This window comes from Daucus carota, chromosome 5 (genome assembly GCF_001625215.2).
Source record: "Daucus carota subsp. sativus chromosome 5, DH1 v3.0, whole genome shotgun sequence".
In the NCBI taxonomy this organism is placed as follows: Eukaryota; Viridiplantae; Streptophyta; class Magnoliopsida; order Apiales; family Apiaceae; genus Daucus; species Daucus carota.
The window spans coordinates 29,962,988-29,985,421 of record NC_030385.2 but is presented as its reverse complement, the minus strand read 5'-3'; the positions used below and the strand labels follow the sequence as shown (position 1 = coordinate 29,985,421).

Below are 22,434 nucleotides of genomic sequence, written 5' to 3'. Positions count from 1 at the left end.
AGAATTATCTTTATTTATTTTGTAATCTTAACTGTTTATCAAAAATAAGATCTAACGGTTCGTATTTATATTGCAGTATTTAGACATATAAGAAATAGAAGTCATATTTTAATTATAAAATTTGCTTCCGTTTGTTTTTTACAAAATCTCTATTTGTTTTGTTTAGAATATAAAAGGAATATTATTTTAGGGTTCTACACCAAACAACCAAATTATCCTATATACGCTTTTTATCTATAAGGATTAAGGATATAATATAATAGTGAATAACTAATGTTGTTTATATTTGATCATATTTGATCAGCCTACATGTAGCAAGATTTCATATCATATATAATCATACCTTTAGCAAGATTCACATCATATATTACCATAATACCATATTAAACTAATATTTTCTATTTATAATAATTCAAAATAATAATATCATATCATTTTCAAAATATAGTCAATATAGATTGTATCATCCAAACAAAATCTCTTAGAGATTCAACAAATTTGCACAATATCTTGCATTTCTAATTTAGCCAAAACTGTAGCAGATGCTCTAACCATCATTAATAGGATTATGGACCATCATCCTATTCAGTGTACACTGTTATCAAACAAAATGTTTCAACTCAATGAGAGTGTTTTTGCTTTACTTTACAATTCGTTTCCATGTCCAGAGTTGCTCCTGGCATGTGCACAGTGTACTCGAGGATGAGAACTTAAGTACATCTTTTGGGGGCGATATTTTATTAATATTATTTTTCATTTACAAGTTAGGAGGCTAGCAGGATCATGCCATGTTAAGTTGTCACATATAAGGTGAATATCTGGATTCTGGTGAAAGTATCTCCTGGTGTAACTCTTCAAGCGCACATACAGACACACACACAACATATCAAGCCGATAGAGGTAGACACTTGACCCCCGTTACATGCACACAATTATCTGACAGGGAGAAGGGGAGTGATAGCGAGGCATTGAATGGTGATATGAAAGATATTTAGTTTCACAATGTTTTTATCAACAACGCTATTATGAGAACAGTATTTGCAAAAATTATAGTAATTTCTTATTACATTAGATGATAATATTATATATACATGTTCGAAAATTGATGAGAAGTACTATGCATTGCCAACTCCTTTCCACTTCTTTTGCTTACAAGTACTCTTCCTAGTTGGATATTGCCCCTGAAATTAAGATGACTGTTGTATTTTTTATAGAAAAGGTAATGCAACAGACTAGTGTTGTATTCCTTGTACGATTCCTTCTCCTCTTACTTCATTGTAGATTCATTAATGGTTATGACCTTGTGGTTTTCTTCGTCATTAGTGTTACTTGCATCTCTCATTTGTCCAAAGTTTGCTGTTTTCTGTTCGTCCATGGACGGGGTCTTAGTATCGGATTTATAATCTTTGCTCTTGCCCCATACAACAAGGTAAAGTCCAGCAACTATTACAAAAGCTCCAATTACCCTGTAAACAAAGTTTGCAGATGTTAATCAGGATTTGATTTATTCACATATAGAGAAGGATACTATTATTTTTAGCTATACATGATTGAGAAGCAAATTTGGGCTTTACCTTCCCAGATACATCTGTTCCGCTAAGATGAAGGATCCGAGGACAGCGACAATGATCATGCTTAGTGGATTAAATGCCGTCACAAAAACTGGTCCTCTGTCTTTCATTATTATTCCTTGCACATAATAAGCGAGCCCTGAACAAAAGACGCCCTGCATATTTTTCATTAAGCATATTGTAAGATTTTATTAAATTAGTACAAGTAGATAAGTTAGGAGCTTCATTAGACCATGATGAATGGAGATGTTAGGGACTTAGCGTTGGGTAAACCTTAAATACAAGTAGATAAATGGCACTCTGTCAATATAAGCACGTAAAATCCATCTTACACTGTAGACAGCTGCTAGTAGTTTAGTGTCCAAGTTGAGGGACCAAACAGCAGCATTTCCCCTCTCCATTACAAGGGCCACTACACTTCCCTCCACGGTGCCCATCAGGCATATCCAAGCTGTTAGAGAGAGCTCAGCAGGATAGGTCTCGAGTGTAATTGCCTAAAACAAAAGTTATAGTTTGTCTAAAATATTTTGTAGATTAATCAGAGAAAAATATAGGTAGTGTGTAGATTCCTACTTGTAGAACCATGAAACAAGCCCAACTGAAGCACCCCGCTGTGATCATGAGTGAACCCCTAACTGAATGCTGAAGATCCACGCCGCCATTTGTTTGGGATATATGGGTTCCTGTTCTTCCTTTTGTCCATATTAGATCAATAATTGGCCCTTTGACAAGCGTCATGAGCATGGCTCCCCCGACAGTAGTTAGTGTACCGCCTACCTTAGCTTGGCTTCTGATACTCTTTAATTTAACTTTCTCAAGTCTACGAGAAATTTTATACATGTTAGAATGCGACTGCTTTGTGGGTTTGTGCTTTTAATTTTCCTTTTTTAGTAAAAAAATCTTTAGCAGGATCAACTAAAGTAGGAAATGAAGTAGGTATACTAGCTTACCCAAAAATGCAAGCCATGACAAATGTTATGGCAGGTAACACATTACACATAGCGGCTGCAAATGTTGCCGTCGTGTTTTTCATCCCCATAATATAAAGATTCTGATCGATAACTGGTCTGCAGAACCAAGAAATATGTTTAATCACACAAGGATATAAAATTTTTGAGTAGGATTTTATTAATATAATCTTATAATCTTTAAAAGCTTACTCTAACAGGCCAAGAAGCATAATCTTTCCGAACATCGCCTTTGTCATCTTTGGCCTTACTTTCCTGTACATAATTCAATTTAGATGTTGGCACCTTAAAATAATTGATTAAACTGAGAGAGTGAGAGAGAGACTTGTCGAGGATAATTGCAAAAGGAGCAATTACGATGGTGGCAATGGCATGGCGGTAGACAACGAATACATAATTGCTCATCCCTTGGTTTAGTGCTGCTTTGGAAAGGATGTCCATTCCTGCTAGCCCAAACTGCAAGAAGAGGACTGCAAGAAAGGGCTTTGCCCTCCTAAATACTTTGCTTGTTGACATGCTTTGTTGTCCAAAGAAAGCAACTCACTGAACCTCTTCTATGCCAGCCACATTTTATAGTGGATGTAAAACTTACTCAGACCACATTTAATTCTTTACTTTTAATCTCACGTGAGTCAGGGTCTCCAGTCTTCTGATATACTTGAAATTACTCGTTATGGAGTAATCTGACCCCAGTTTCGGATATGATATCCTGAGAATGGCTCCACTAGGGACCAAGAAACTTTAGACTAGTACTTAGCTTGTGTTTTAGGATCACTCGTTTAATGGATTTGCTTTTCCATCTTTCGCCAAGTTGTCTTGTTAAAGTGGCGGTTAGTTTAACTTGCTATGTCTGATATGCTACCTATCAATGATATAAATTTCTAAGTACAGAGGGAGCGTGTATTGAGTAGTCGAACATGAGAGGGGAAGTGAAGGGGCTCATGTCTTCAAACAGAGTTAGGAGATGAATTACTAAACGGAGTTATGTTTTGCATAAGTGAATCAATATATATTAAATAAGCTTTTGCAGTGTGCACTGCAGTAGAATATGTAATGTGTGCAGGGATCAGTTTGGCCTGTTCCATATATAAATTGAAATCGTCCCCTGATCTGAGTTTGTCACTTGATTCCTACACAAAAGTTTAAAGGCATTTGAATCCTCATTATTGATGCTTTATTCTATTCTTATGCTCTATGCATAGCCGCATCAGCAATGCACCAGAAACTCCACTTCCAAATTATAAACTCTCACATCATTTATTTCGTCTGATCATCCCTTGCTTATAATCCGCTTATTTATTTATTTTTAGTAGTTTTTATCAAGCACAGGGGAAGAAAACCAACGGTTCGAGCCCATCTTGTCTTCAGAATCGAGTGTATGAGAGGAAAAGAGAAAGAGCTTGCCTCTAGACTATCCCCGAATCCTCGTAATTGACTTATTGTGTCCATGATCATCTATGTACGAAATGATGTGTGTGGGCAAAGAATACCGGGTAACTCAGTCTGTAAGCAGAGATATGGACTGCATGAGCATCTGATTATCAAGACTCAAGAGTGTCTATTTAAAAACACGTTGGCGTCGCGTAGGGTGGGACGGTATCGATGTCGTTGAAGAGATAAAACTGAGACTACTCTGAGAGTATGTGTCATGAAATTCAATTCAGTTTCTATTTACATATGCAATAATGCAACTCTGTTATTATTTGATTGCGTGGGTGTGTTAACATGACCACATTTGCTACTTTCTGTTTCGTGTTTGTTTGTGGTATTTTCGTTTTGGAGTTTTTCTTCCGAATAACGTGACACATCGCTAATTTTAATTGGATGATTCATGTGTATACATGAGTTTTGTTATTATTACTGTAATTTGAGTTAAACTAATCATATATTGTCAACTAGATTTGAAAAAAAATTGAAAACATATCTGACATTAATTTTCTTTTTGTTAAAGGTATTCATTCTTAGCTTAGAAATTGAAGAATTATTTTAATACGGTGTTAAGTGATACTTTTCTCCCTTACATGACATCACTCAACTAATTAAATCTTGCAAATTGATCACTAAATATTAAAAAAATATTCACGACCATTAAGTTGAGTTTGACTTAATCAAAGCCTGATACTTTATCAGTTCCACCTTATTCAACACATAAGAAATGATGTGTTAAATTGAATGGTAACTAGGTAAAAAAGTCATTCGATTTATAATGGATTATTAAAGTGGAAAAAAATTGTAACTAAGTTATCTTTCTTCTACTTCAAACCTATCTTTTAATAAAATTTGGTTAGATAAAGTTTACAACGAATTGGCCAACATCACTAGAATTGTTATCGACTAATGACAACCGAGAGATAATTGTGGTGGATTTTGTTGTCAATAGCTCTGCATTACTCTAAAGAAAATACCTTTGTATATTTGATAATTTGTGGTATGGTGCTGCATTAGTACAAAAAGTTTGCAAGCAGAGTTGCCGCCGGTTCATGAGAACCCCCTACAATCCTTTATAGTTATTTCTATATGAATAAAAAACTTAGCAGCTGACAGCTGTGGAGATATCAAGTTCAAATTTTAGTTCAAAAACCCTCACCATTTTCTCCCATGTTTACGAGTTTCTCATCCTCTTAATTTATATGCGAAGACGTCTTAGAAAGGAAATGCCCTTTCGAATTCTCGCAGCACTTTCTTATATTATTGGCCAGTGGAAATCTATTCATGCATCAACTTATGTTTCTCTGTCGCCTAAATCAATAATTCCCAACTCCCACTAAATATTTCACTGTTTATAAAATTTAAATGAAAAAAGAATTTTAATAATGGTATGGCTGATTGAAATATATACAATAAATTAAGATGATTGTTGATTATGGGATAGCTCCGTGAATCATTCAGCTCGGTCTGGCAGTCCAAAGAGAACTGTTTTATATTAAACTTTAATATTGTGTTTGGTTGGGGAGAATGGAATGAGTAAAAATACTTGAAACTAATAGAGATAGGAAGAAAGTTTTGAAAAAAAATTGAAGAAGTGCAAAAATGTTATGATGAGATTTGAGAAGAAATTGAGGATGAGAGAGAATGAAGCATTCCATCTCAAATTGACATGATGTAAGGAATGGAATGGAGGGAGAAATGAAATTTCTTAAAAATTATCTATAAAATAATTCATTTTTCATTCCATTCCTTCCGGAATCATTCACCCCAACCAAACACAACATAAAAGTGCAAACAAAGCAAATATATAAAATTTAGCTGCACTACAAATTTCACAAGACACACAATTTGGGTCAAAACATTGCATAATTTGATTTTGATGGCGCTTTATTACTTAGCTCTGCGCCTCTGCCAAGGCATGCTCTTGCAACAAACTACAGCCACCTATTCTCAAAAACTTCACATCCGACTCCCAATCATATATTCCAATAAACTTTTCAAACATAAATGTCTATGCCTTTGTGCTTTGCAAATGGCTTATAATCAGCTAGATGAAGAACATTTAACAAATTAAAAACTCAGTGCAAGGATATAAATAAACCATGACAGAATCCCCATGCATTAATGTTCAATTCTGCAAGTGCCTTCCCGGACATAATTCCACAAACCCATAGACTGAGAAGAGTAAGTTCTCACAAATACCACCTCTCCATATTATAAGCCAAAAAAAAAAAACACACAATTCAAAATTGTTCTAAGAAACAAAACTCAAACATAGGTCATAAATGCGACTATCATCTCCAGTATTCATCACGGTCCATAAGCTTAGCTCAGTAAAAGAAACCAAGAACTTTGCCACCAACATTTTTCCTTCTGGCTTCTTCATGATCCATAATACCCGCTGATGTAGTTAGCACAATGTATCCAAACTGTATGAAACAGAGTAAGACATTATAATGTATACTCATAATGTTATTGTGAATATATAAAAGTAACGATAACAGAAAAAAGGTGGCACTCTGAGTTCACCTGTCTTGATGGCAACAGCCTCGCAGTCCAGGGTTCAATTTCCTTCACACCGACATCAAAACGAGGGCTGATGACACCACACTTGTTCAGCCTCCCATTCAGTTCAACCACAATTTTCCCAGATCTGTGATCATCGACATATTCAAATTCACCGATGTATCCTACAGCAAGATAACAAAATACATAAACATGAATTAAATTGAACACAATATAGCTTCAGCATAGAAAAAAGATTCCAAAGATAAAAACCAACCGTGCTTCTGCATGACCATGAGAAATTTAATGACCACCTTTGAGGATGGCCTTATCATAACCTGTCGCTTTCCGCGCTTCTCTGCATTAAACATGCTCTTCAGAGCGTCATTCAAGACACTAACTCTGACCATCTTCCAAATGTAGGTTTTGCAAAGAAGACTGCTGCATTTAAACAATATATAAGGCATTTAGTAAACTTCATAAGAGTCGAGAAAACATCTGGAGCAGACACGGACATGCTTCCTATTCTAAGTACAGGGCATCAAGATTCAATATGAAAGCAAAATCACGTCATAATAAACCCCAATACACATACAACAGATGAACTCTTGATTACTTATTCTATGTTTTCTGCACCAGAAAATTGTTGTTAAAATCCTCCACTTCAATTGCTGAACAAATATAAACTATACACCCTTGTACATAGTTATCAGGCTATCAGAGTAAGACCTAAATTAATTGGGTAACAAAAAAACACAATAAGTAAACCATGTTTGTGTCGACAACTGATTAGTATAATTGTATCACTATCAACAAAACTAACTTAAAATTTGAAAGCTAATTCCTCAACTAGCCTTGTAGACTTATACCATGACCGCTTGGTTATTAACCGATAAGAGACCATGAGCACTTAGTACCCAAGTACCTTGCCCTTTGTTATCCTGACTGGTGACTCTTCATTTTGCCTTACCTGGAGGATGCTCCAGACCAGACACTCAATATGATTACCATCTTTAAATATAAAAGATGTAGGACCCCGACATTGATATGGATACTCGGACACTTCAAGCCAGAATCATTCCAAAACAAAAAAATCAAAGTGCAAGTCCCGAACATGTATCTATGTCGGGCAAGTCGGGGGTAACAAAGAGCTTCACTAGTAGGCATCTTAGTATCTTACTAACCTTATAACTCAATTCAATTGAACCACTGACACTATACTATCATCTCTAGCTACGCATCCTAAAAATTCATCATTCTGCCGCAACTTCCAACTCACATTGTTACCTACATAACCTTAAAATTTTCAAATAATGAAATTACCTAAATCAAACATAGTTACTCTAACATGTTTCAAGCTTTCCTAACTAAAGAAACTAAAAAAACAAAACAGAGCCATTAGAACATGTTTCAGCGTAATAGCAACAAATATAATATAGTAAAATCAGATCAAACACAGTCATTGATGAGTAAATATGTACGTGCATACATCGTGTATAAGCTGGGAGTTATATGTAACTGACCTTGATTATGTTAACAATGGCCGCCTGCTTCTCTGGCGAAATAACATATACTCTGCAATATGAATAAGCAGCTAGGGTTTTGTAATAGAACTATGATTTGGGCCAGTTAGTTTTCATGTTTGGGTTGAGGGAGAGTCCATTAGCTGAGGCCCGTGAATGTAGACCCAACACTCTTCTCCAAGACTGTAGCTCTTGGGTCTAGTTTTTTATTCGGCCCAGTTTTTTGAAATTCTTTTTTCTGGTGGTCCGGTCACAGTTTTGACCATATCCTGTATTTTCCAATTTTATATTTTTTTAATAATATCATAATATCATAATGTGACACTATATATAAATAAATAATTATACATCAAAAATAACATATTTGAATATTTATTTTTATAAACATGAAAAATATTATAAGATATGTTTATATGAAAATATTTATTTTTATGTTGAGATTATATTTATATGTAGTATTGTAAAAATGCATATACACATAAATATGAATATATAGATTATAATTTTAAAATATTATATAACATATATCATGTATTTAAAAATTAAAACCTAACACAACATTGAATCATGATCTTTTAATTTAGTATCATATCCATTTGTCATGTAAATTAATAATCTAAATAAATGATAAAATTAGATTTTTGTACTGAGGGCAGTGTTACAGAAATCGGGAATCGGACCAAATCGGTTGAGCTACCGATTCAAGGATTAATCGAAAATCGGGGATTAATCGGAAGGATTAATCGGAGTTAAAATCGGGTTTATTTTAATATTAAAATATTATTTAATATTTAGTTATTATTATATTAGTTATTTAGTAACTAATATATTTACAATATTCATAAACTCTATAATTATTCATATTTAAAGTAATATAGTATTTTAAATTTAATAATTTATCACATATACTTCGATTATGAAATATATATAAAGATTAATCGGATTTCAAAAATCGGATCGGTGGCCGACCTTGCAGAGGATTTATCGGGGATTTATCGGTTAAATCGGGGATTTTTAGAACACTGACTGAGGGTCATATTTTGCTAATAACCAAATAAAATGATTGTTACAGAAAATAGATGATTTGCTCCGCAGAAGAAAAGGTTGTGTGCTTCTGTACACGCGGCAAACTCATGATTCATTAATTCCAGAGCACACGGATCGTGGACCAAAACAAATTGAACCGTAGATAAATTTTGCATCCAACGGTGAATATATAATATCACTAGGATCGACTAAATAATTGCATACACCACCATATATATAACCCAAAGTTGATCCATCACATTTCACGCTCAAACCTTCGACACCTTCCTATACATACAAATTATATATCTAAACACCCTCTCTCTAAATCTCCTCGGAAAAAATGGAGACAGGTGGAAAAGTGAAAAAAGGAGCTGCCGGAAGAAAGTTTGGCGGTGGCGGTCCAAGGAAGAAGTCAGTTACCCGGTCCGTCAAGGCCGGTCTACAATTCCCCGTCGGAAGAATCGGCCGGTACCTCAAGAAAGGCCGTTATGCCCAGCGTGTTGGTACTGGAGCTCCGGTCTATCTTGCCGCTGTCCTTGAGTATCTTGCTGCTGAGGTATAACAACTTCATTGTGAATTTATGTTTTGTATATTGTTACAATTTAGGGCTTTTTGTTGTTGCATGTTAGTTTTAATTAATTAACCTAATTAATTGTTTAATTAGTTAAGATTTTTGTCGTTATGCTTGATCGTGTTGTGGTTTTGTTCAGATATTTAATTGATAGTTAAAATTAGTGTTATTTATCGAGGCCAGAGGCAATGTATATGAATAAATTGATTAATTGTTGTTTATGATATGTATGTTAGGTTTTGGAATTGGCTGGAAATGCAGCTAGGGATAACAAGAAGACTAGAATTATCCCAAGACATGTGTTGTTGGCTGTGAGGAATGATGAGGAGCTTGGAAAGCTTCTAGCTGGTGTCACAATTGCCCATGGTGGAGTTCTTCCAAACATCAACCCCGTGCTATTGCCTAAGAAGTCGGAGAAGGCCGCGGCGGCAAAGGAACCGACCAAGGCGACGAAATCGCCTAAGAAGGCTGCTGCCTAATAATTTAAACTAGTGTTAGGTGCAAATGAAGTGTAGTGTTTATGCTTTGTAGTGCCTTTGTGTATGTAATTTATGGTTGATTGTGGATGGTGATAATGTTAGGGTTATTGTAATTGACGTTTGGATCTTGTGTTGGTAAATCTTTGTTTTGCAATGAAATGGAGTTTGTACCATGTTAGTGATTCAATATCTGTTTTGTTTGTTGAATACATGAATTTGGATATGAGCTTCATTTTTAGTTTCCAATGAGAGAACCACATTATAACCTCAGTTACATATTATTTATATGGAAAAACGATGCTTTGGATTTTTCTAGCAGAGCTCTACTGAAATGTATAGACATGTGACTCAAAACATAGTGGTCAAGTCTTGGAAAAACAAATGGGTTTTTCTGTGTTGAAATGCTATGCCCTTCATGAGAGAGGTCGAAGGTTCAAGTTTTGTTTGGTTTTGTTGTGGAAGGCAATTAAAAAATTGTTGCAACTGTTAACACTGTGCAAAGTAATGAGTTTAAGGAAAGCTCGGAGAGTATTATGATTTGCACTTGAAGAGTATCTGAGCAGTCATGCTTTATATGGTTAAACATTTGCATTCAGATCGACTATTAGACTAGTGGATTGAGCAAACATCTTCCCCTGGTTACATGCCACATTTTCACAGCCTTTGAAATAATTCACCACAAGCCTACCATTTATTCTTAACAAGAACAAACAGGAATAACAAGTATAGTTAAACTTAGTTCGCCGTTAGCTTCGATAAAAGATCAGACTGAATTATTCATATGTACGTAGGTGGGAGAGCCGCACACACAAATATAAACATACATGTATTTGTCGATATAAAGACACTCGTACCATTATACTTGACGAGTTAAATGACAAACTCTCCCAAAATTTTAATGTGTTGGAAATTCACCTGAAAGATCATCAAGATAATATATCCAGGGTTACATGCTAGCGATGGAGCAATGAAGCTGTCTCGAGTGAATCACTAAAATGCGGCCACGAATTCTGAGGATGCCAAGGGTAGGAAGGTCCAGTAATATGATCAACTCCACAAAACACCAATGTGTCGAGACAAAGTCGCAAAATTCAATGTCTAACTATTAATACCCAATCTTCTGTTTCCAAAAAAGCTGCATGGGGTTCAGTACTAAGAACATATATGTACTACTACAGATAGGGGAAAATAAGTCCATCACTACTCGATCAAAAGTGCAATACAATTTTTTTTACTTTACAGGCACAAGTGATGCCTTACATCTCAAAGCAAACTAAGAAACTTTAAATATGCACCATTCCATAGCCGATTACTAAGATTGGTACCGTTACCCACAATAAAAGAACTGCATGTGGTTATCTTTTGACTCAGCTGCCAAATGCACATTTTGAACCTGTCTGTGTCTTCAGCAGGATCACTTCAAACTCCTGAGCTAGCTCTAATGAGAGCTCCAAATAAAAACCTACAGGTTTAAAGAAGAGGACAAACATATCCATTATACTAGCATAAATGTCTAATACAAATTAAATAAAAGCTGGAGACTAAAGAACTCTAAAAGGTAACAATTAAACATATACACTGGAGCATAAAGGCACTTAAAAGCTGTTAAACAAATTTGTTTCTTGTGCTTGTGTGATCCATTTTACAAGATAAATAGTACCAGAACATAATTCAAACAATAAAATAGACATTTTTAATTTAATAGAAGTATAAAACATACACATTATTGACATGCTCCAAGTCATTTATGAAATATCAGAACATTCAGGTCATGTTGTGACTGAAATTTTGTATACTAATTACTCTATACACCAACATGGGTTTCGGTCTAATATATTGTGACTCTTAAGAGATGACCATACATGTAACAAGTTGACATTACTGAGGAAAGACGTGGTAACGAAATTCACCCATGTTGTACGTACCCTGATACTTCAAAATATATTAACTACATGTATCACTCAAAAAAGTTGAGTCAGCGTCAAGTTTCTTCATTCTTGTCTCGAAAGTAGAAGTTGCTATCGAATATCACTATTAATGATATTTCTTGAAATACCATATGTTTTTAGAATATAGTTTGCAAATTTGCAATATATTTATAAGGGGATAGATGAGTAATTGAAGGCACAGATGATAATTTATTTAAATAACGGCGTGATTTTGGATTTCTCTCTGCGTGTGCAAGCACGCGCTCTCATGTTTCTCGTCTTAAAAAGTTGTGTTCATATTTCGCTCTTAATAAATATTTCTTGAAATAACCCTGTGATTGTAGTTTGCACCTATGCAATGCATACTTACAATGGGATAAATGAGTAACTAAAGACACAATGTGTTCCCTTGCGCGTGCACACAACAAAAGTCCTAGTTGAAAGCTGAATTTGTTTTGCTCAATATATTGCATGGATGTAGGAAGGGACTGGGGCAGCTAGGGTTATGGGGTTACAGAGATCTCATGCAAGAGAACTTCTTAATCAACAAAATATCAATTTTCAGTATACTAGTCTCTGCCTGGAGGACAAATATGAAATCCTACATATAATACACTCATCTAGATTATAAATCCAAATCAAATTCTAAGAGATGTTATTTCTAAATTAAAAAATAAAAAATAATACCCGAATTAATTGGGCTCCAAAAGGCAAATCCTGTAATATTACGCCCCATGTCCCATATCAAATCTTTGGCCTTTCTAAACAGGAGTGCTGCAACATCGCTGACCTAATTCTTGCACCGGTATTTCCTACCATTTATTCCACTATTAAAATTTTAAGAGTCTATAAAATTAATTAACCGCTTAATGCATATCTATAGTACCGTATCTGGTATCTCGAAAATTGGACAACTGCAAGAACAAGCTTGATTAATGATTAGTATATCATATTTTTCAATCAAACAAAAATAATATCGGTCATGTAGATGCTATCATTAATAAGTACTTAATATGTCATTAAGCGGAACTATACTCTTTAACACTTTCAGAATTCAGAAATATACGCATTTGCCTATTTATATATGAAGACAATAGGAACTGCAAGCACTGCTCTTCAGTTGTACTCCCTCTGTCCCATCAGGATGCTTACGTGCACTGTTTGCACGCATTTTGAGACTCTTATAAAGTATAGTTCAATAACGTTTTTTTAATTTATTTTTTTTGAATAAAAGTTTAAACGTCAATTTTTTTTTCAGGATTTTATTTATTAAAAAAAACATTATGGAACTATACTTTATAGGATTCTCAAAATGCGTGTCAAAAAGTAACGTAAAGAACCTGGTGGGACGGAGGGAGTAATTATTATAAACCACTAAGCCGTGTTAACACCACAAAAACAATGCATGCCAATTAATTCCTCCGCATATTGTTAACATGCAACTTACATGACCTCAGGGAAATCATGGCTTCTCCCTGGCATCATATCTAACTACTAGCGTCAACTACTAAAGTAGGATACCATGCAGAAAGAACGATTATGATATAAAAACGATAATAAAAATAGAAGTTGGGTGGGTGAACAGCAGAACACCCACTATCCCAAAAAAATTTCAAGGGTTTTCCAGACCGCTGAAAGGAGATAAAACTATGGAACCCATAAATAGCCCCAATTCAATATTCAATAACATCTCAATAATCAAGCTAGAATTCAATATTCAATAACATCTCAATAATCAAGCTAGGTTGCAATATAGCGATTACAATGCTTATGTAGGGAATAGAAACCCTAATTATAACCTAATGTAGAAAGGCCCGTAGATATTGGGATTTATTATAATTAAACTACTTATTTGTTAAACTCCTAACCTCAAATATAAAACATATAGATTAATACATCATTTATCTTTACACTAAATATAATTTAAACTAAATAATATCATATATAATGCTGCTACCCTTTCATTCCCCATCAATTACCAACCAAATTTAACATGATTCAATTTAGTATATTCATATGTCTTAAACAAGATCCTCTTCTTAGCAATTGTTGGTAACTACTTCTAATTTATTAAAAGAAGTCAGGAGATAGTACTGCCTTAAACATGTTTAGAAGTTAGCAATTGTTAGCTGCAATGTTATAGTTACCGAGATGGAATAGACATTCCTAGCAGCATAGAACCATAGATAATATTCTGGACATTGAGTAGCAAGCATTAAGTAGTGGTACTATTGATAAGATATCCTGCAGGTTTATAGTGTCTCTGGTCGGCACAAAGCTTGGTGCAGATTATTGTGGAGCAAAGTTTCTTTTAAGGAAAAAGTTGGAAAGTAAATACAATATAGTATGAATTCTATTATGGAAAAACCCTAACATTTATTAAATCATATATTTCCAACAAAGAAGCATTAGTTCTAGTGCGAATAAGGGGATAAAACAACTCGGCAATGCATAAATATAAGAATTTGGATGTGGCGGGATACTCATGTTGTACTAGCTGCCAGAGAATTGTTCCATATCCAGAAATCATGTAAGCAAATCATATTACACTTATATGCGATGAAGACCGATAGACTACTAACAAAGAATTAGGTTCCGATTAGTTGTGCTTGCTTTAGATGTTACTGGATCTCTTTAAATAGTTTTACACGACAGAGAGATAAGAAGCTTAATTGGAAAAAGAGCTCGACATATAATCCTACAGGTAAATATTGTTGTAAGTAATGACAAATGACAACAAGATGTAGCTGCATACTTCCCAGAGTGTTTCAAGCTTTTGGTAGCAAGGCCATATGCAATCAAACTATAAATCACTAAAGCCAACGTTGTGAAGCAAAGTACAATGTGATGGGCTACAAATATCGGCCACAGATTCAAGTTAGAGGAAACTGAGGCAGAAATGCAGCAAACCACACAACTCAAGACACACAGGAAACAGAAACATTATCGATTCTTCATCTACAAGGACTATCAGATCCTTACGGCAAATCATCAACAATCACTAAAGATTGATATTGCATTTATACTTATGAATTAATATTCCACATTTTGAAATCATTATATTACCATTCCTCAATGTGTTATATAAATATTCTTTTTAGTGCATAATTTAAACTTAGAAAAGCCCTGCAACGCGGGCATAAATACTAGTAATCTATATATATCGCAAGCTGCAACAAAAGGCCAGTAAACCCAGCATTACGGGCTACTTGTAAGTTGTAGTAAAGCTACGATGTGCATTGTCAATCAAGCATGCTATACAAAAAACAAGGCACCTACATATTTTCTCACGCTCATCATAATACCAACACATAAAATTCAAGTTACTAAACTAAATTGATATCTCTACATTCATATTCAAACACAATGAATAGTAAAATGTAGTTGTATTATGCAAACCTTGGAGCCTTGGCAGTCACATTTCGATGAAGAATCCGCCTACTTCCTAAATCACCCTGATCAATCAGCTCCTTCAATCCACCCACATTACCAACCTCGTCACCGCCATCCTTTTACTTCTTGACATCACCATTCACATTCACAACCACCCTCTCGAAATAATTCCCATAAATGTATTCCGCTGTCGACCCATTCTCCTCATCAAACAGCATTATATGTCCATGCCATTACCAAACCCGATACTCCGAATCACGTTCCTCATGAAACCCAACACACACATAGTTCTCGCCAATTGCAACAGCCTGACCCGAATTGGGCTTCAAAGATTCAGTCTTTTTACTAAGAATAATCTGAATAATGTCTTTTTCGAGCTTAGATTCTTCTTTTGCCAGCTGCGTTTTATTGTTATGACAATCTTGTTCATCATCTGAATTATCAAGATTGAGAGAATCGAGAAGTAGGTCTTCTAGGGTTTGATTAAGGGAACGTGGGGGTTGAAGTGGGAATGTGGGTCGAGTGTGGACCCTGCCCATCAGGGTACGGAGGAAGAGGTTGTCGAAGTTTGGTGAGTTGTTGGACGAGTTCATGGATTTGATTGATTTTGTTTCAGGGTTTTAGTGAGAAACTAGCATTAGTGCCCGTGCAAGGCACGAGCCTCGTATAAAAACTCAAATTATATTATTACATTGTAATTATAATTCTTTTTGAATATTTTGAAATGTTAGATATTTTTCTCATATTATTAATAATTATAATTTTTTAGTAATTCTTACACAGATAAAGTACAATTCTAACTTGATAAATGATAATTTTGTGATAATAAAAGACATATAGACCGTGTTTTCACCTCTACTTGTCTGCTACTACCACTTATATCTCCAACCAAGATATAGTCCTCTTCAATGGCTTAGGGACCAACTCAGCTTGTTTGAACTAATCTGCTTATTGTTTCTTTACTTCCGTGACCGAACACTGGCTCAACATGTGTTGATTTTCAAAAGAAAATGTAGTGATTCAACCAAAGGCATAAGCCTATAAATGCTAACTCCATGTAAAATTTAATAAAATGAAGGTATGTCAATGATGAACACATACTAAACAAAACACTAAAGCAACCGCCAGTACATATCAAGAATTCCATCTTTAGATGTTATTACCTCGTCGTTATCATGAGAAGTTCGAAATAAAAAAATGACACCTAGACTCGATGGCCATATACTATGAATTTTATGTACTATGTCATAAACATTTCATAATATTAAAAAAAAAATATTTGATAATAATAATGATGTTGCCGTTAGGTGGACCTTCACCTTCTTTGCTAAAGATAGGTTACCATTACAGGACCACATTGCATCTCCGCCGTAGGAGTTGGCTCCATGACATCCACCATTTGTGTTTCAACTTCCCAAATTATTATGTGAATACTCCCTTCCTATACGTCTGCAACAAGAAGATCTAGCACATAGTATCAATATCATCTCAAAAACAAGGATTACAGCTAGATGAAGGTTCTTATGCCCGCCTATTTAAACTTCATAACAAAGGCATACTAGGTTTTTCGGTGATCAAGAACTTCATGACCTATACGCAGTTTAAAGCCCTAAAAGAAATCATCTACCAGCAACTAGGGGTGAGCAAAACCGAACCGAAACCGTAAAACCGAACCGAACCGTATAATTTCGGTTCGGTTCAGTTTCAATTTTTTCAAAATTTCGGTTAATTCGGTTTTTCGGTTTGAACCGAAAATAATATCGGTTCGGTTCGGTTTTTGGTATGATATTTCGGTTTAAACCGAAAAAACCGAAATTTTTATAATATAATAAAAAAAAATATATTTTATGTAAGTCCTAAACCTAGTTCTCTGTTGAAGCACAACACCTCCACCAATTTGTATACTTACATTATTGTTACATAGTTACGTGTAATAATGAATTACACGAGACCACAATGATCGGCAACTCCGTTGTTTGGCAAGACATTAACTATGGTTTCCAGGTTTGCATTCTCCCTCTTCGATTTGTTTATTGATTCTTCAGAGCTTCTGTTTCGGGTAGTTGAGATTGGGACTAATTAGCTTACAATATCCTAATTTGGATTAATGTCGGAGGTCAGAGAGAGGTCTGATGCCCCCGAAATCCGATGCCGGCAGCGAGAAAGCATGGAAGACGCTAAAGCTGGGGAGAGAGGGGATGATGATTATATTAGACACAAAGAAATTACAAATTGTAATTTACAAACAAACAGGGTTTTTGAAAATTTCGGTTCTTTAGAACCGAACCCGAAACCGAACCGAAATAATTCGGTTGGTTCGGTTCAGTTTAGAATATAATTCGGTTCGGTTCGGTTTCAAAGAAAATCACAATTCGGTTTTCGGTTTTTTCGGTTCGGTTCGGTTTTGAACCGAACCGACCGAATGCTCAGCCCTACCAGCAACCCCAGTTAAACCAGCCTGGAGTTCTATAAAAAGGACAGGAGTAACCATATTTTAGAGAGAGAAACAATTGTGAGCTTTTATTTTAAACCACTTTTGTATATCATCACGATTATGATATATGTCTCTAATATCAAGCACTATATTTTAAATGATGCCTCGACAATACACTATGTACATGGAATCCATAACAATATATAATCACAGAAATATCAAATTCAGTAAATCATAAATGTAACTGACTTAAAATTACTAAAGAAGTAGATTGCCGGAACCACTAGAATCTTTTATGGGCAACAAAGCAGCTTATAAAAGTAATCCCAAAAATATTATAAAAAGGTTGTTAGATGTATGATAAAAGTCCTACTTTTATGTTCAAAAATTATAAATAAATTATAATTTTTTGTCATGAGGTTATTTCTTTTGAGATTCTTGTCCTAAAACTTTCTTATATCATATTTAAATTCCAAATCTTCATAATTTTGAAAAAATTTAAAAACTACTTGTGTTACCCCTACTATGCTACTCTCTCTTTACACATAGTCATAAAGTCTCAGTTTGATCATAAGACATAATTAGAAGTCTTTCTATAACTTTTCCATATCTTCAGTTTTATTCTTACAATTTTGTAAAAATAGCGGTCAAACTTTATCCAAGTTTGCCAATAGAATTTCTGATACACCGTTCTATTTTGGCAGACATAAGCATACGAACATTAACAGAGGGTGAATATTCTTCCTGGATGGTGTTCATTTATGACTCAATATCAACAAATCTCTGTATGTATTTTTTGGCTTTTTTAAAATGTTTAGCTACTTCGATATCCTGTGTATAGTATATATAAGACTTGTAACGTAATCACCCTACATCAGTCCAAGCATAAAGACCAAACCTCAAACCTCAAATTGTTTTTGTCATATCGGTCTATATAACAGAATTTTATCATAAAATGTACCTCTTATGTTCTTGGATTTACACACACATAAACACACGTACATGCCAAGTGGAAATTTGCTACACAGCTCAACAAGTATGCCTCAAATTCACCTTGCTTTCACAATCTCCTTACTATTCTTTAAGTTTTCACTTTTCACAAGAAGACAAGTTGTGCCTTCATGTAGAATATAGAATATACTACACTCCGGAAACAACAATATAGAATATATGCCAACAATCAGAATAAACACATAATAATTTTTTAACAAATTGATGAATTTGGAAGTAACAACCAAGAATTTAACTAATGATAGTTGCAGATAGATATACCTGCACTTTGCCGTGGACTGATTCCAACACCATCTGCACGGAAATTAAAAGAATGTAAGATAACATAGATGGGATTAAACAAAGGGCTTGTGACACTAATACTTGTCCAATTTACAGTGAATATCTCTTATTAAACTATGAAATCGTCTCTAGTTATCAAGCCAGAACTATATCGCAAAACAGAAGAAGCCAAGAACAAGTAGAGACTCCACAAAATAGCCAATAAGCCCGATTAAGACCACAATTATAAACCAAACACTTTCTTCCCATGACAACCAGTAGCTTGTACCTCAATTTTGTACCTGCTCGAAAAAACACGCATTCATCTTTCATAAACCCTAAACACACTCACACGCACAGATGCAGGATCCTACATTCATGTCATAGTTATAGAAAAGAAGAACACGATAATCAAAATTTGGAGATCTGTAGTTACTTGCCAGGAACAAAAATCTTAGCTGAACCTGAAAACTAAATATCTCAACAGACTAACCAAAACAGAATAATGCAACAAGACTTTCTTACCCCCCCACCTTCTATCAAAGTGATAATTTAAGTTGCTTCAAGTAACATGCTAAAAGAGATATCAACTTGCTTATATATAATGCTTCGTAGAGCCTGCAAGGACATGCTTTTTAGGCATACTTGTTCCAACAAACGTAGGATGAATATTATGTTGTAGGTATGCTTCACTCACCTCTGAATATTATTTCAAAGAAAATTTTAATCTGGCAAGTGGCAACCACCAAAAAGTGATTCCAAAGAAAACTTTAATCTGGCAACCACCAAAAATATGCTCTTGTTTATAGTTTAAACTACTATGAGCTACAAAGTATATCTGGCCATTCACTATTCTTAAATTAACTTCCTATAACTTGGTGGCAGGTGCCTTATCACAAATTTTGCACTTAAAATTTGTCCCCCGACGACTCTCTGCGGTGATTTATATACTTGTCATTGTAGTGTATAAGCATGAGGTGCCTTGCAAGAAATAATAAACTCACAGATGAGTTCTTGTAGCTATCAACATCTGAGGTCTGTAATAATGCCCCAGCAATTAACATAGAGGTAAGCTGTAGTGTGTGCTGAGCTAGAGGCCTCTGGCAACTACAAAAAGCAAAGAAAATAGCCAGATAATTGGTATCTTCTTCTTCTTCTGCAGTTAATAGTCTTCGCGGAGGTCCCAAATGACTGTAATATTAGTGAAAGGAACCAGCCATAAACCATGGGGAAATGTTCTCCCGCACATAAATCATTGTGCATTATCGTCCCGGCCTATATACACTGCTTAACCTTCAGAAACTTCCATGCAACTCTTCACATTTCCACCATCTCATTTGAAAATCAACACAACTATCAAGAGCACCCAGCTCTTATATATCCTCCAAAAAAGCGATATATGAGTCATCAATTTGTGGCTTCAGTGCTGATGAAGATCCACCACATTCCTGTTTTGAAGCAGCTGGAGGAGCTTTTGGCAGCAATAGCTGTTTCCGACTTGCCGCAAGGGAAGCTGGCTTTGGCTTGAACTTCTCTTCAGTTTTATTCTTAAAATTTTGCAAAAATAGCAGTCATACTTTATCCAAGTTTGCCAACAAAAATTCTGATACATCATTCTATTCTGGCAGACACAAGCTTTCCAACATTGGCAGAGGGTGAATATTCTTCCAGGATGGTGTTCATTTATGACTCAATATCAACAAATCTCAGTATGTATTTTTGACTTTTCTAAAATATTTAGTTGCTTCGATATCCTCTGTAGTATATATAAGACTTGTAACATAATCATGCAGATTATTGTGCATATCAGATAGCCATAATCAAATTTGGGTACATGAACAATTATATAATTAGTGCATGGACAAAATGCCTTGGAAATAATCTTACTTGGTAAAGCTGTAGCCCGCAAATCGGCCATCCAAAGAGCCTTTGACACCGAGGACCTTGGTAATAAAATCAAAACAGAACCATTTGTATTAGTCTCTGTTGCCATCTTCAAGGCTTTCATCACATTAAGATCGATATCATTGATTGTGATCACGACACTTGGGTTGTGCATTTTGATTAATCCTTTCATGCTGGCATACACAGCTTGTACCACAGGCACTTCTGAGTTTGATATCCCCGAAAGTGCCCCAACTTCCAAGTCAAAAATCTTGAATCTTCTTTCTCTGCATACGACTTGTGGCCAGCCCAAGGCTGAAGCAGCATCTGCGCAGGGGCAGAAATTTCCCCCAAAGATAGCAATATAAGATGAATTTGGAAGTAACAACAAGGACCGAACTAATTATGACATACCTGCACTTTGCTGTGGGTTGATTCCAACAACATCTGCACGGAAATAAAAAAATGTAAAATAACATAGATGAGATTAAATAGAGGGCTTGTGACACTGACACTTGTCCAATTTGCAGTGAATATCTCTTATTAAACTATAATATTGTCTCTAGTTATCAAGCCAGAACTAAATCACAAAGTCGAAGAAGCTAAGAACAAGTAAAGGCTCCACAAAATAGCCAAAAGCCCGATTAAGATCACAATTATGAACAAAACTCTTTCTTCCCATGAAGACCACTAGATTGTACTTCACTTTTGTACCTGCTCGAAAAAATAGGCATTCATCATCCATAAACCCTAAACATAAAAACATAAATTACATCATTACTGATTTCACTAATTTCAATATGAAAGTCGTTGGTAATGTCATCCGCCTGAATATCTTCAATTAGGGCAGGAGTTGAAGTGAGAATCGAAAGCAAGCATGACCAACAAACATAAGATTGAAACATTCCTCACTTTTTTTTATGATTAGGAGAAGTAATCTGGCTCATGACAGGAGTGAAAGACGACGGTGTCATACCGAACTCACCTGAATGAGTCACAAGATCGGGCGTCATGGAGTCCGAAAGCAGATGCTGAATAGTGTTATCAGCGCTGACATGTAGCTTTAGGTCGGGTAGAAGAAGCAGAGGGACATGACTTAACATTAGCGGAGGTTAGAAAGTAGGTTTGGGGTCTCCAAACCTGAATAAATTTGCTCAAGGTAAAAAGCTGTTCTCGTATAATAGATATAGTAGATAGTAGATGGTTGGAGGTAGGAGAAACTGAAAAGTGGGACGGGGTTTATGTATTTTTGTTATTTTTATCTCTCTTGTTTCTAAAATTAAAAAAAAAATCTTAATAATCAAGGAAAATAAATTCTTTTGTCACTAAACTACTTGCTTTTTTAGAAACTTTTCACTAAACTAAATATATATATCGGTTTTTCTAGTGTGTGCCCATGTGCACATTTTGAATGGTTTTGATTGGCTTACCCTCTCTAATAATGGTGGA

At 35.0% G+C, this 22,434-nt stretch overlaps 4 protein-coding genes across 13 annotated transcripts; 1 reads left to right on the top strand and 3 right to left on the bottom strand.

Moving 5' to 3' along the window:
- Nucleotides 1-1,023: 1,023 nt before the first annotated feature.
- Nucleotides 1,024-4,205, bottom strand: LOC108220816 (WAT1-related protein At2g37460). 2 transcript variants are annotated; one of them, XM_017394677.2, is made up of 7 exons: nt 2,865-4,205; nt 2,732-2,794; nt 2,522-2,638; nt 2,145-2,391; nt 1,904-2,065; nt 1,575-1,726; nt 1,024-1,466 (listed from the first exon to the last, which is right to left on the bottom strand). In XM_017394677.2, exons 1-7 carry the CDS (start codon nt 3,053-3,055, stop codon nt 1,268-1,270), a joined length of 1,131 nt encoding a protein of 376 aa, XP_017250166.1. In that variant the 5' UTR covers nt 3,056-4,205; the 3' UTR covers nt 1,024-1,267. The 2 variants fall into 2 exon arrangements, with proteins under 2 accessions (XP_017250166.1, XP_017250167.1); XM_017394678.2 differs by having other exon boundaries at nt 2,897-3,029.
- A 1,854-nt stretch (nt 4,206-6,059) lies between these two features.
- Nucleotides 6,060-8,128, bottom strand: LOC108220256 (small ribosomal subunit protein uS8). Of its 2 annotated transcripts, none has more exons than XM_017393972.2 (4): nt 7,996-8,128; nt 6,750-6,910; nt 6,497-6,657; nt 6,060-6,396 (listed from the first exon to the last, which is right to left on the bottom strand). In XM_017393972.2, the coding sequence occupies exons 2-4, from the start codon at nt 6,880-6,882 to the stop codon at nt 6,298-6,300; spliced, it is 393 nt and encodes a 130-aa protein (XP_017249461.1). In that variant the 5' UTR covers nt 6,883-6,910; nt 7,996-8,128; the 3' UTR covers nt 6,060-6,297. The 2 variants fall into 2 exon arrangements, with proteins under 2 accessions (XP_017249461.1, XP_017249460.1); XM_017393971.2 differs by having other exon boundaries at nt 6,750-6,913; nt 7,996-8,127.
- Nucleotides 8,129-9,277: 1,149 nt separating this feature from the next.
- LOC108222012 (probable histone H2A.1) lies at nt 9,278-10,312 on the top strand. Its single transcript, XM_017395885.2, has 2 exons — nt 9,278-9,580; nt 9,832-10,312. The coding sequence occupies exons 1-2, from the start codon at nt 9,365-9,367 to the stop codon at nt 10,072-10,074; spliced, it is 459 nt and encodes a 152-aa protein (XP_017251374.1). The 5' UTR covers nt 9,278-9,364; the 3' UTR covers nt 10,075-10,312.
- A 474-nt stretch (nt 10,313-10,786) lies between these two features.
- Nucleotides 10,787-22,181, bottom strand: LOC135152968 (uncharacterized). 8 transcript variants are annotated; one of them, XR_010292344.1, is made up of 7 exons: nt 21,962-22,181; nt 21,400-21,432; nt 20,989-21,312; nt 20,106-20,648; nt 19,102-19,134; nt 17,305-17,578; nt 16,439-16,844 (listed from the first exon to the last, which is right to left on the bottom strand). XR_010292344.1 is itself a non-coding variant. In XM_064094418.1 (5 exons), exons 1-5 carry the CDS (start codon nt 22,086-22,088, stop codon nt 11,442-11,444), a joined length of 612 nt encoding a protein of 203 aa, XP_063950488.1. In that variant the 5' UTR covers nt 22,089-22,181; the 3' UTR covers nt 10,787-11,441. The 8 variants fall into 8 exon arrangements, 4 of the variants coding, with proteins under 4 accessions (XP_063950488.1, XP_063950489.1, XP_063950490.1 ...); XR_010292343.1 differs by lacking the exon at nt 17,305-17,578 and having other exon boundaries at nt 16,439-16,859; XR_010292342.1 differs by lacking the exon at nt 17,305-17,578.
- Nucleotides 22,182-22,434: the final 253 nt, after the last annotated feature.